At 46.2% G+C, this 14,697-nt stretch overlaps 1 protein-coding gene across 1 annotated transcript in view; it reads left to right on the forward strand.

Annotated features, from left to right (window-relative positions):
* The window catches only part of LOC124880319 (mucin-2-like), a 20,004-nt gene extending 5,979 nt beyond the window's left edge, over window positions 1–14,025 (forward strand). The window contains exons 3-11 of the mRNA XM_047385364.1: window positions 6,571–6,612; window positions 7,929–7,974; window positions 8,540–10,344; window positions 10,475–10,539; window positions 10,704–10,882; window positions 11,315–11,676; window positions 12,119–12,180; window positions 12,258–12,406; window positions 12,528–14,025. Of these exons, the coding sequence (XP_047241320.1) occupies window positions 6,571–6,612; window positions 7,929–7,974; window positions 8,540–10,344; window positions 10,475–10,539; window positions 10,704–10,882; window positions 11,315–11,676; window positions 12,119–12,180; window positions 12,258–12,406; window positions 12,528–12,616 (2,799 nt within the window). The 3' untranslated portion in view covers window positions 12,617–14,025. The remainder of the gene's footprint in view (window positions 1–6,570; window positions 6,613–7,928; window positions 7,975–8,539; window positions 10,345–10,474; window positions 10,540–10,703; window positions 10,883–11,314; window positions 11,677–12,118; window positions 12,181–12,257; window positions 12,407–12,527) is intronic.
* Window positions 14,026–14,697: the final 672 nt, after the last annotated feature.

Consider the following 14,697-nt stretch of genomic DNA (forward strand, 5'->3'; position numbering starts at 1 on the left):
GCTGCTTTGACATCAATCACAGCTGCTCAATCTACAACAGCTGCTCCAACAACAACTACAGCTGTTCCAACCACAACAACTGTTCTTCCAACCACAAACACAGCTACTCCAACCATAACTACAGCTGTTCCCACCACAACAACTGTCCTTCCGACCACAACCACAGTTGCTCTGACCACAACAACAGCTGCTACGACAACAAGCACAGATGCTCAAACCACAACAACTGTTCTTCCAACCAAAACCACAGCTACTCCAACCATAACTACAGCTGTTCCCACCACAACAACTGTCCTTCCGACCACAACCACAGTTGCTCTGACCACAACAACAGCTGCTACGACAACAAGCACAGTTGCTCAAACCACAACAACAGCTGCTCCGACCACAATCACAACTGCTCAAACCACAACAGCTGCTCCGACCACAACCACAGCTGCTCCGACATCAACCACAGCTGTTCTAACCACCACTACAGCTGCTTTGACATCAATCACAGCTGCTCAGACATCAACCACAGCTGCTCAATCTACAACAGCTGCTCCAATCACAACCACAGCTACTCCAAACAGAACTACAGCTGTTCCCACCACAACAACTGTCCTTCCAACCACAACCACAGTTGCTCCAACCACAACAACAGCTGCTCCGACCACAACCACAGCTGCTCCAACCACAACTACAGGTGTTCCAACCACAACAACTGTTCTTCCAACCACAACCACAGCTGCTACAACAACCACAGCTGCTCCAACCACAACAACAGCTGCTGCGACCACAATCACAGCTACACCAACCACAACTACAGCTGTTCCCAACACAACAACTGTAATTCCGACCACAACAACATTTGCTCCAACCACAACAGTTGCTCCGACCACAACCACAGCTGCTCCAACCACAACTACAGCTGTTCCAACCACAACAACTGCTCTTCCAACCACAACCACAGCTTCTCCAACGACAACCACAACTGCTCCTACCACAACCGCTCCTACCACAACCACAGCTGCTCTGACATCAACCACAGCTGCTTTGACATCAACCACAGCTGCTCAAACTACAACAGCTGCTCCAATCACAACTACAGCTGTTCCCACAACAACTGTCCTTCCGACCACAACCACAGCTGCTCCAACCACAACCACAACTGCTCCTACAACAACCACAGCTGCTCAAACTACAACAGCTTCTCCAATCACAACTACACCTACTCCAAAAACAACTACAGCTGTTCCCACCACAACAACTGTTCTTCCAACCACAATGACAGCTGCTCCAACCACAACCACAACCGCTCCTACCACAACCACAGCTGTTCCAACCACAACAACCGTTCTACCAACCACAATGACAGCTGCTCCAACCACAACCATAACTGCTCCTACCACAACCACAGCTGCTCCAACCACAACCACAACCGCTCCTACCACAACCATAGCTGTTCCAACCACAACAACCGTTCTACCAACCACCATGACAGCTGCTCCAGCCACAACCATAACTGCTCCTACCACAACCACAGCTGCTCCAACATCAACCACAGCTGCTCAAACTACAACAGCTGCTCCAATCACAACCACAGCTACTCACACCACAACTACAGCTGTTCCCACAACTGTCCTTCCGACCACAGTTGCTCCAACCACAACAACAGCTGTTCCGTCCATAACCACAGCTGCTCCAATAACAACTACAGCTGTTCCCACAACAACTGTCCTTCCGACCACAACCACAGTTGCTCCAATCACAACCACAACTGCTCAAACCACAACAACTGCTCTTCCAACCACAACCACAGCTTCTCCAACCACAACAACTGATCCTACCACAACCGCTCCTAGCACAACCACAGCTGCTCCGACATCAACCACAGCTGCTTTGACATCAACCACAGCTGCTCAAACTACAACAGCTGCTCCAATCACAACTACAGCTGTTCCCAAAACAACTGTCCTTCCGACCACAACCACAGCTGCTCCAACCACAAGCACAACTGCTCCTACAACAACCACAGCTGCTCAAACTACAAACGCTGCTCCAATCACAACCACAGCTACTCCAAACACAACAACAGCTGTTCCAACCACAACAACCGTTCTACCAACCACAATGACAGCTGCTCCAACCACAACCATAACTGCTCCTACCACAACCACAGCTGCTCCAACCACAACCACAACCGCTCCTACCACAACCATAGCTGTTCCAACCACAACAACCGTTCTACCAACCACAATGACAGCTGCTCCAGCCACAACCATAACTGCTCCTACCACAACCACAGCTGCTCCAACATCAACCACAGCTGCTCAAACTACAACAGCTGCTCCAATCACAACCACAGCTACTCACACCACAACTACAGCTGTTCCCACAACTGTCCTTCCGACCACAGTTGCTCCAACCACAACAACAGCTGCTCCGTCCATAACCACAGCTGCTCCAATCACAACTACAGCTGTTCCCACAACAACTGTCCTTCCGACCACAACCACAGTTGCTCCAATCACAACCACAACTGCTCAAACCACAACAACAGCTGCTCCAACCACAACCACAGCTTCTCCAACCACAACCACAACTGCTCCTACCACAACTGCTCCAACCACAACCACAGCTGCTCCGACCGCAACAACAGCTGCTCCAACATCAACCACAGCTGCTCCGACATCAACAACAGCTGCTCCAACATCAACCACAGCTGCTCCGATATCAACCACAGCTGTTCAAACTACAACAGCTGCTCCAATCACAACCACAGCTGCTCCAACCACAACTACAGCTGTTCCCACCACAACTGTCCTTCCGACCACTGCCAAAGTTGCTCCAACCACAACAACAGCTGCTCCTACCACAACCACAGCTGCGCCGACATCAACCACAGCTGATCAAACTACAACAACAGCTGCTCCGACCACAACCACAGCAGCTCCAACCACAACAACAACTGCTCCTACCACAACCGCTCCTACCACAACCACAGCTGCTCCGACATCAACCACAGCTGCTTTGACATCAATCACAGCTGTTCCAACCACAACAACTGTTCTTCCAACCACAAGTACAGCTGTTCCAACCACAACAACTGTCCTTCCGACCACAACTACAGTTGCTCCGACCACAACAACAGCTGCTACGACAACAAGCACAGTTGCTCAAACCACAACAACAGCTGCTCCGAGCACAACCACAGCTGCTCTAACCACAACTACAGCTGCTCCGACCACAACCACAGCTGCTCCGACATCAACCACAGCTGTTCCAACCACCACTACAGCTGCTTTGACATCAATCACAGCTGCTCCGACATCAACAACAGCTGCTCAAACTACAACAGCTGCTCCAATCACAACCACAGCTACTCCAAACACAACTACAGCTGTTCCCACCACAACAACTGTCCTTCCAACCAAAACCACAGTTGCTCCGTCCACAACAACAGCTGCTCTGACCACAACCACAACTGCTCCAACCACAACTACAGCTATTCCAACCACACCTACTGCTGCTCCAACCACAACCACAACTGCTCCAACCTCAACCGCTCCTACCGCAACCACAGCTGCTCCGACATCAACCACAGCTGCTCCAACATCAACCACAGCTGCTCCGACCACAACAACAGCTGTTCAAACCACAGCAACTGTCCTTCCAACCACAACCACAGCAGCTCCAACCACAACAACAACTGCTCCTACCACAAAAGCTCCTACCACAACCACAGCTGCTTCGAAATCAACAACAGCTGCTTTGACATCAATCACAGCTGCTCAATCTACAACAGCTGCTCCAACAACAACTACAGCTGTTCCAACCACAACAACTGTTCTTCCAACCAAAACCACAGCTACTCCAACCATAACTACAGCTGTTCCCACCACAACAACTGTCCTTCTGACCACAACCACAGCTACTCCAACTACAACAGCTGCTCCGACCACAAGCACAGCTGCTCCAACCACAACCACAGCTGCTCCGTCCACAACCACAACTGCTCCAACCACAACTACAGCTGCTCCAACCACAACCACAACTGCTCCTACCACAACCGCTCCTACCACAACCACAGCTGCTCCGACATCAACCACAGCTGCTCTGACCGCAACCACAACTGCTCCTACCACAACTGCTCCAACCACAACCACAGCTGCTCCGACATCAACAACAGCTGCTCCAACATCAACCACAGCTGCTCCGACATCAACAACAGCTGCTCCAACATCAACCACAGCTGCTCCGATATCAACCACAGCTGTTCAAACTACAACAGCTGCTCCAATCACAACCACAGCTGCTCCAACCACAACTACAGCTGTTCCCACCACAACTGTCCTTCCGACCACTGCCAAAGTTGCTCCAACCACAACAACAGCTGCTCCTACCACAACCACAGCTGCGCCGAGATCAACCACAGCTGATCAAACTACAACAACAGCTGCTCTTCCTGCCACAATCACAGCAGCTCCAACCACAACAACAACTGCTCCTACCACAACCGCTCCTACCACAAACACAGCTGCTCCGACATCAACCACAGCTGCTTTGACATCAATCACAGCTGTTCCAACCACAACAACTGTTCTTCCAACCATAACTACAGCTGTTCCCACCACAACAACTGTCCTTCCGACCACAACCACAGTTGCTCTGACCACAACAACAGCTGCTACGACAACAAGCACAGATGCTCAAACCACAACAACAGCTGCTCCGACCACAATCACAACTGCTCAAACCACAACAGCTGCTCCGACCACAACCACAGCTGCTCCGACATCAACCACAGCTGTTCCAACCACCACTACAGCTGCTTTGACATCAATCACAGCTGCTCCGACATCAACAACAGCTGCTCAATCTACAACAGCTGCTCCAATCACAACCACAGCTACTCCAAACACAACTACAGCTGTTCCCACCACAACAACTGTCCTTCCAACCAAAACCACAGTTGCTCCGTCCACAACAACAGCTGCTCTGACCACAACCACAACTGCTCCAGCCACAACTACAGCTATTCCAACCACACCTACTGCTGCTCCAACCACAACCACAACTGCTCCAACCTCAACCGCTCCTACCGCAACCACAGCTGCTCCGACATCAACCACAGCTGCTCCAACATCAACCACAGCTGCTCCGACCACAACAACAGCTGTTCCAACCACAGCAACTGTCCTTCCAACCACAACCACAGCAGCTCCAACCACTACAACAACTGCTCCTACCACAAAAGCTCCTACCACAACCACAGCTGCTTCGACATCAACAACAGCTGCTTTGACATCAATCACAGCTGCTCAATCTACAACAGCTGCTCCAACAACAACTACAGCTGTTCCAACCACAACAACTGTTCTTCCAACCAAAACCACAGCTACTCCAACCATAACTACAGCTGTTCCCACCACAACAACTGTCCTTCTGACCACAACCACAGCTACTCCAACTACAACAGCTGCTCCGACCACAAGCACAGCTGCTCCAACCACAACTACAGCTGCTCCGTCCACAACCACAACTGCTCCAACCACAACTACAGCTGCTCCAACCACAACCCCAACTGCTCCTACCACAACCGCTCCTACCACAACCACAGCTGCTCCGACATTAACCACAGCTGCTCCAACATCAACCACAGCTGCTTTGACATCAACCACAGCTGCTCCGACATCAACCACAGCTGCTCAATCTACAACAACAGCTGCTCCAATCACAACCACAGCCTCTCCAACCACAACAACTGTCCTTCCAACCACAACCACAGATGCTCAAACCACAACAACAGCTGCTCCGACCACAATCACAACTGCTCAAACCACAATAGCTGCTCCGACCACAACCACAGCTGCTCCGACATCAACCACAGCTGTTCCAACCACAACTACAGCTATTCCAACCACACCTACTGCTGCTCCAACCACAACCACAACTGCTCCAACCACAACCGCTCCTACCGCAACCACAGCTGCTCCGGCATCAACCACAGCTGCTCCAACATCAACCACAGCTGCTCCGACCACAACCACAGCTGCTCCAATCACAACTACAGCTGTTCAAACCACAACAACTGTTCTTCCAACCAAAACCAGAGCTACTCCAACCACAACCACAGCTGCTTCGACATCAACAACAGCTGCTTTGACATCAATCACAGCTGCTCAATCTACAACAGCTGCTCCAACAACAACTACAGCTGTTCCAACCACAACAACTGTTCTTCCAACCAAAACCACAGCTACTCCATCCATAACTACAGCTGTTCCCACCACAACAACTGTCCTTCTGACCACAACCACAGCTACTCCAACTACAACAGCTGCTCCGACCACAAGCACAGCTGCTCCAACCACAACTACAGCTGCTCCGTCCACAGCCACAACTGCTCCAACCACAACTACAGCTGCTCCAACCACAACCACAACTGCTCCTACCACAACCGCTCCTACCACAACCACAGCTGCTCCGACATCAACCACAGCTGCTCCAACATCAACCACAGCTGCTTTGACATCAACCCCAGCTGCTCCGACATCAACCACAGCTGCTCAATCTACAACAACAGCTGCTCCAATCACAACCACAGCTGCTCCGACCACAACAACTGTCCTTCCAACCACAACCACAGTTGCTCCAACCACAACAACAGCTGCTCCGACCACAACCACAACTGCTCCAACCACAACTACAGCTGTTCCGACCACAACTGTTCTTCCAACCACAACCACAGCTTCTCCAACCACAACCACAACTTCTCCTACCACAACCGCTCCTACCACAACCACAGCTGCTCCGACATCAACCACAGCTGCTCCAACAACAACCACAGCTGTTTTGACATCAACCACAGCTACTCAAACTACAACAACAGCTGCTCCAATCACAACTACAGCTACTCCAAACACAACTACAGCTGTTCCCACCACAACAACTGTCCTTCCGACCACAACCACAGTTGCTCCAACCACAACAACAGCTGCTCCAATCACAACTACAGCTGTTCCCACAACAACTGTCCTTCCGACCACAACCACAGCTGCTCCAACCACAACCACAACTGCTCAAACCACAACAACAGCTGCTCCAACCACAACCACAGCTACTCCAACCACAACTACAGCTGTTCCAACCACAACAACTGTCCTTCCGACCACAACTACAGTTGCTCCGACCACAACAACAGCTGCTATGACAACAACCACAGTTGCTCCAACCACAACAACTTCTGCTCCGACCACAACCACAGCTGCTCTAACCACAACTACAGCTGTTCCAACCACAACAACTGTTCTTCCAACCACAACCACAGCTTCTCCAACCACAACCACAACTGCTCCTACCACAACCGCTCCTACCACAACCACACTTGCTCCGACATCAACCACAGCTGCTTTGAAATCAACCACAGCTGCTCCGACAACAACCACAGCTTCTCAAACTACAACAACAGCTGCTCCAATCACAACCACAGCTACTCCAACCATAAGTACAGCTATTCCCATCACAACAACTGTCCTTCCGACCACAACCACAGTTGCTCCATCCACAACAACAGCTGCTCCGACCACAACCACAGCTGCTCCTACCACAACCATAGCTGCTCCGACAACAACCACAGCTTCTCACACTACAACAACAGCTGCTCCAATCACAACCACAGCTACTCCAACCATAAGTACAGCTATTCCCACCACAACAACTGTCCTTCCGACCACAACCACAGTTGCTCCATCCACAACAACAGCTGCTCCGACCACAACCACAGCTGCTCCTACCACAACCACAGCTGCTCCAACATCAACCACAGCTGCTTTGACATCAATCACAGTTGCTCAAACTACAACAGCTGCTCCAATCACAACTACAGGTGTTCCAACCACAACAACTGTTCTTCCAACCAAAACCACAGCTACTCCAACCATAAGTACAGCTGTTCCCACCACAACAACTGTCCTTCCGAACACAGCCACAGTTGCTCCATCCACAACAACAACTGCTCCGACCACAACTACAGCTGCTCCGACCACAACCACAGCTGCTCCATCCACAACAACAGCTGCTCCGTCCACAACCACAACTGCTCCAACCACAACCACAGCTGCTCCAACCACAACCACAACTGCTCCTACCACAACCAAAGCTGCTCCGACATCAACCAATGCTGCTCCAACATCAACCACAGCTGCTTTGACATCAACCACAGCTGCTCCGACATCAACCACAGCTGCTCAATCTACAACAACAGCTGCTCCAATCACAACCACCGCTACTCCAAACACAACTACAGCTGCTACAGCTGTTCCCACCACAACAACTGTCCTTCCAACCACAACCACAACCGCTCCAACCACAACTACAGCTGTTCCAAACACAACTGTTCTTCCAACCACAACCACAGCTTCTCCAACCACAACCACAACTGCTCCTACCACAACCACTCCTACCACAACCACAGCTACGCTGACATCAACAGCTGCTCTGACCGCAACCACAGCTGCTCCAATCACAACTACAGCTGTTCCCACAACAACTGTCCTTCCGACCACAACCACAGTTGCTCCAAACACAACCACAACTGCTCAAACCACAAACACAGCTGCTCCGACCACAACCACAGCTACTCCAACCACAACTACAGCTGTTCCCACCACATCAACTGTCCTTCTGACCACAACCACGATTGTTCCAACAACAACAACAGCTGCTCCTATCACAACCACAACTGCTCCGACCACAACAACAGCTATTACAACAACAACCACAGCTGCTCAAACCACAACAACAGCTGCTCCGACAACAAACAAAGCTACTCCAACGACAACTACAGCTGTTCCAAGCACAACAACTGTCCTTCCGACCACAACCACATTTGCTCCGACCACAACCACAGCTGCTCCAACAACAACTACAGCTGTTCCAGGCACAACAACTGTACTTACAACCACAACAACAGCTGCTCCAACCACAACCACAACTGCTCCTACCACAACCGCTCCTACCACAACCATAGCTGTTCCGACATCAACCACAGCTGCTCCAACATCAACCACAACTGTGTTGCCATCAACAACATCTGGTCCGACATCAATCACAGCTGCTCAAACTACAACAACAGCTGCTCCAATTACAACCACAGCTACTCCAACCACAACTACAGCTGTTCCCACTAGAACTGTCCTTCCTACCACCACCACAGTTGCTCCAACCACAACAACAGCTGCTCCTACCACAACCACAGCTGCTCTGACAACAATAACAGCTGCTACAACAACAACCACAGCTCCTCAAACCACAGCAAAAGCTGCTCCGACCAAAACCACAACTACTCCAACCACAACTACAGCTTTTCCCTCCACAGCAACTGTCCTTCCGACCACAACCACAGCTGCTCCTACCAAAACCACAGCTCCTTCAACCACAACGACAACTGCTCCAACCACAACCACAACTGCTCCTGCCACAACCGGTCGTACCACAACCACAGCTTCTCCGACATCAACCACAACTGGTCCGACATCAACCACAGCTGCATTGACATCACCCACAGCAGCTCAAACTACAACAACAGCTGCTCCAATTACAACCACAGCTACTCCAACCACAACTACAGCTGTCCCCACCACAACTGTCCATACGACCACAAGCACAATTGCTCCAACCACAACAACAGCTGCTCCTATCACAACCACAACTGCTCCGACCACAACAACAGCTATTACAACAACAACCACAGCTGCTCAAACCACAACAACAGCTGCTCCGACCACAAACAAAGCTTCTCCAACCACCACTACAGCTTTTCCAAGTACAACAACTGTCCTTCCGACCACAACCACATTTGCTCCGACCACAACCACAGCTTCTCCAACCACAATTACAGCTGTTTCCACCACAACAACTGTTCTTCCAACCACAACCACAGTTGCTCCGACCACAACAACAGCTGCTCCGACCACAACCAGAGCTACTCCATCTACAACTACAGCTGTTCCAACCACAACAACTGTCCTTCAAACAACAACAAACAATGCTACTCTAAAAAATAACACAGCTCCTCCAACTATTTCAGGTGTGCCAACCATTTCCACATCTGCATTAACCAAAATCACAGATGCTCCAACCACAATTACAGTTGCCCCAAAAACAATTACAGCTGCTCGAATCACAACTACAGCCAATCAGACAAACCCCACTCTTGAAGCAACTACTGCACAAACTACAACCATAGCTCCTGCTCTATTTTTTGTTGTTAGAGTAACTGTAAATGAACCATTTGTTGAACCACTCACTGATGAAAACAGCAACGCGTTTAAGGAACTTAAGCAAAAGGTCATAGACGCAGTAAGTGCTAAACTCAAATGTTTCTATTTATTCACTTCAACAGAAATACAATTTGCATCTATACTGAAATATTATTGAAATAAATTTTTTTTAGTATTCTTAGGATTGTTTTTAATTCTATGTTCTACAGTTTGATGAAATCTACAGAAAAAGGTTTGGAGCCCTCTTCATCGGTAGTTTTGTCAATGCATTTAGGTGAGTTTAAACATTTTTGGATCTTACTTGTCTTTCTGTAAGCTGAGTTGTGATAATTCTATTGTTGATCTACATCATTTATAGAAAAGGAACAAGATTATTATAGGTTGCTACTTTTTATTTTCTGTTTTTCTCAACGTGTTTTACTTATGGTTATATTGCAGAGTTTCTAGTCCCACAATACGAATGAATGCCACAGAAGTAGATGTGAAGGTGGTGTTTAATGAAACAACACCACTTGAAAAACTCCCAGAGAATAAGGTTGTACAAGACACCTTAGAACAGGCCATAAAGACCACTACCTTCAAAATTGTGTTTCTACCTGGGTCCATTCAAATAATATGTAAGTAGAAGCACTGTAGAAAAACAGAGTAATGTAGGCCTTAATTTAAGCATTAATGTTTGTACATTCCATCAGTCTGTGTTTCTGTTGATTCAGGCTTGAACACAGCAGAGGTTGTTGTTGTTTTTTGTTTTTGTTTGTTTTGAGTTTTTTTTGCAAAACAAGAAATGGCTGGTTTTTAACACATTATTTTAGGTTTGAACTGTTTCCAAATATGTACTGCTTAGAGTTTCAAAAGAATAAAAACAGACAAAAAGAGACCATTTTCACACCACAATTTTCATTTGCTTATTAATTGAAATAACTAGTATCATTTACCTGCTAGCTAATTTTTTCTGATGATGATTACATGAAATTTGACTTAACACAAAATACTTTTTAAAGCAATTCTTTTTGACAATAATATTGTAACTTAATCCTTGTTTCTGGCAGACACACCTTTGCCAACCACAACCCCCACAAATTCTACAGTTATTGCCATCACTGCAGCTGCAAATGCTACAACCAAAGCTTCAGCTACCAATGAAAATACAACAGCTTTAACAAACACTACTACAGCTAAACCAATCACCGCTTCTACAACCACCACCACAACAACTACCACTACTGGAGTTAAGCCAACAACCACAACAACTACCACTACTGGAGTTAAGCCAACAACCACAACTACAACTGTGGAGTCAACAATAACAAAGCGACTGACTTTTAGATCTGCAAGAGAGACCTTCACAATTGACTTGCTCAACCCATCATCTACAGCATTTATTAATCGAGCTGCACTTCTAAAGTCTAATGTAAGTCTCATTTCAGCTGCTAGTAAAATGTATGCAACAGAGGTTTTACAAACAACACTATAAACTCTTATTGTTTTTGTGGGACAGAATTACTGATTGAAATGGCTAATGTCAGTAAAACATCACGAAGACTCAAAAAGCAATGTTTTACCATGATTTGCTGGCTATATTAAAAGCATATATATTAAAACTAACAGAGAAGCAAATTTTCTGACAAGGTATTACCAAGTGTGCAAAAAATTCAAGCAAAACAAACTAAAAAGTTGTCTGAATACTTTTGGTTGCCGTTTGTGGGGTTCTTTTGTTCCAGTATCCATATTAAACTTCTTTGCATACTTGATTAGCAGAGCTTTCTATGAATGATTGAGATTTAGTGTCAATTTTGATGATCAGTATAAAAAAATTACAACTATTACAAACTATTTTCTTTGTCTTTCTGCAGCTCGAACCACTCTTCCAGCGAGCATTTTCATCACTACGCACTTTTGTTGTGATATTTTTCCGGTACGATTTGCAGATTCATTCTGAATATTGTTGAATTAAATTTGTACATATTAACTGATATCTTATTACCTTTGCAGCAATGGGTCAATCATCAACAACATAGACCTTGGATTTTCATCAGCGTTTGTTCCTACAAAAAGACAAATTGCTGAAGTTTTGGTCAATGCATCTTCAAACATCACTGCTTTCAACATTGACAACAGTTTCATTTTTGTGGATGGCATACGTAAGCTAAATTACATTTTCATTATTGTACATATAAATTAAAATGCACATGGCACAAAATATTCAATATCACAGATGCGTTTATCAAATAATACCCAGTGTCCCCTTTTACACTCTTACAGAAATGTCAAGTGGAGTAAGCCACAAGATCAGCCTCATAACTGCATTCAGCATGGTCCTGTTGTCATGGCTTCTGACAAGTCAGCAATAACGTTAGTTATTGCTAGTTTCCGGAGGAAAATCTGCTGGGAAACCACAACCACAGCTGCCCTGCCCACAACTACAGCTGCTCCGACAACATCTACAGCTGCTCCTACCACAACAGTCCTTCCAACCACAACTACAGCTGTTGCAACCACAACCACAGCTACTTTGACAACAACTACAGCTGTTTCAACCACAACAACAGCTGCTCCAACCACAACAACCACTCCTCAAACCACAACCACGGCTGCTCCAGCCACAACATCAGCCGTTCCAACCACATCTACAGCTGCTCCTTCCACAACAACAGTCCTTCCAACCACAACTACATCGGGTTCAACTACAACAACTACTGCTCCAACAACAACAACTGACCCAACCAGAACTACATCTGCTCCAACCACAACAGGAGCATTTCTAACAACAACTACAGCTGCTCTAAGAAAAAGTACTGCAACTACAGCGACAACCACAATTGCTATAACCACAATGACTGTTGCATCAATTACAATTTTTACAATAAGAACATCCACCGAATCAGCTGCTCCTGTAACAAACAATGCTACTCTAAGAAATAACACAGCTCCTCCAACTATTTCAGGTGTGCCAACCATTTCCACACTTGCATTAACCAAAATCACAGATGCTCCAACCAAAATTACAGTTGCCCCAAAAACAATTACAGCTGCTCTAATCACAACTACAGTTGTTCCAATAATAACCACAACTTCTACAACAAGACTGATTCCATGAACTAAAACAACCTCATCTACAACCACAGCTGCTTCACCTTCAGCTTTGCCAAGCACAACAGCTGCTCCAAACCAAAACCACAGCCAATCAGACAAACCCCACTCTTGAGGCAACTACTGCATTTTCCGGAGGAAAATCTGCAGGGAAATGTTAACTGTTTCTGGTCTGAACAAGGACAATGCTCTAAATGTAAACCAAGAGTTGTGCATAAAGTTAAATTTTAAAACATTTATTGAAACGTGATATTGTAGAACACAGAGTTTGCTCAATTAAAATGTTATTATATTCAAGTTTATTCATGTCAGTCCTTTCCTATTTATTTACGTAAACTTAATTATTATTTTTAGGTAATATAACTTACTATTTTTAAAAGGTAACATGAAGGTAATTCCTTAAGAATCATTTAGTTTGGTGACTGTTGCAACCCTTTAGATTTCTCTCTATATCTCTATGTATATAATAAGGTAAACCAAACATATACTGTCTGAGCAATGCCATGCATCATTGTCCGGTTTTTCCTTTTCTTTTAAATTGTATTTACAGCCTGCAAATATTCTCTGTTCCGCTTTCTGTACAGCAGTAAGCCTATATATATATATTGTTTTGTTTTTTGTTTTTTTCTGTATAACTATGAATATAATTAAAATATTAGAAAAAAAACACTAAAGCAATGAAATTCGTTGTTTTTATACTATAAATTATGGTTTAATGTATAAGGATTAGCTGTAGGTTTTCATTAATGGAATTGGTACACAAAGACAAACATTGTCACTTCTCATTTAATTTGTAAAGTTTCTCAACATAAATTGCTACAAAAGGTATGTTGTAAATACAACTTTTTTGATAAGACTGTTATGAAACGGGTTGTGGTAGGACCAAAGTGCAGAGAATTACTCCAGGAAACACAGAGCATGAAGGTAAGATGAGTTTAATTCCTCACTCACAGAATCCACACAGGACATCAGGAATATGCAGGGTCAGAACCAGACCAGGACACAGAGTAGCCAGACTAGCCATGACTGTGTGCTAGACAGGATATAAACATACAAGACACTACACAAGCAACCAGCGGTGAACAAAGGCAACTAAGGAACTTATATACAGGCAGAACATCAGGGGGAACCAATGAACAGAGGGACAGAATAATCATGGGGAACAAGGAACAGGTGTGGGTCAGAGTGCAGAGAGTGAAATCAATTAACAAGACAAAAACACAGAACTAAGGGTAAACTAAGGATCAGACCAGGAGAAATAAACTAAAACTAAAACACAAACTCAAAACACAGACACTGGCTGCATATGACAAAGATTATCTTATAGTAAAATGCATTCCAG

Source organism: Girardinichthys multiradiatus, chromosome 14 (assembly GCF_021462225.1).
Source record: "Girardinichthys multiradiatus isolate DD_20200921_A chromosome 14, DD_fGirMul_XY1, whole genome shotgun sequence".
Taxonomy (NCBI): Eukaryota; Metazoa; Chordata; class Actinopteri; order Cyprinodontiformes; family Goodeidae; genus Girardinichthys; species Girardinichthys multiradiatus.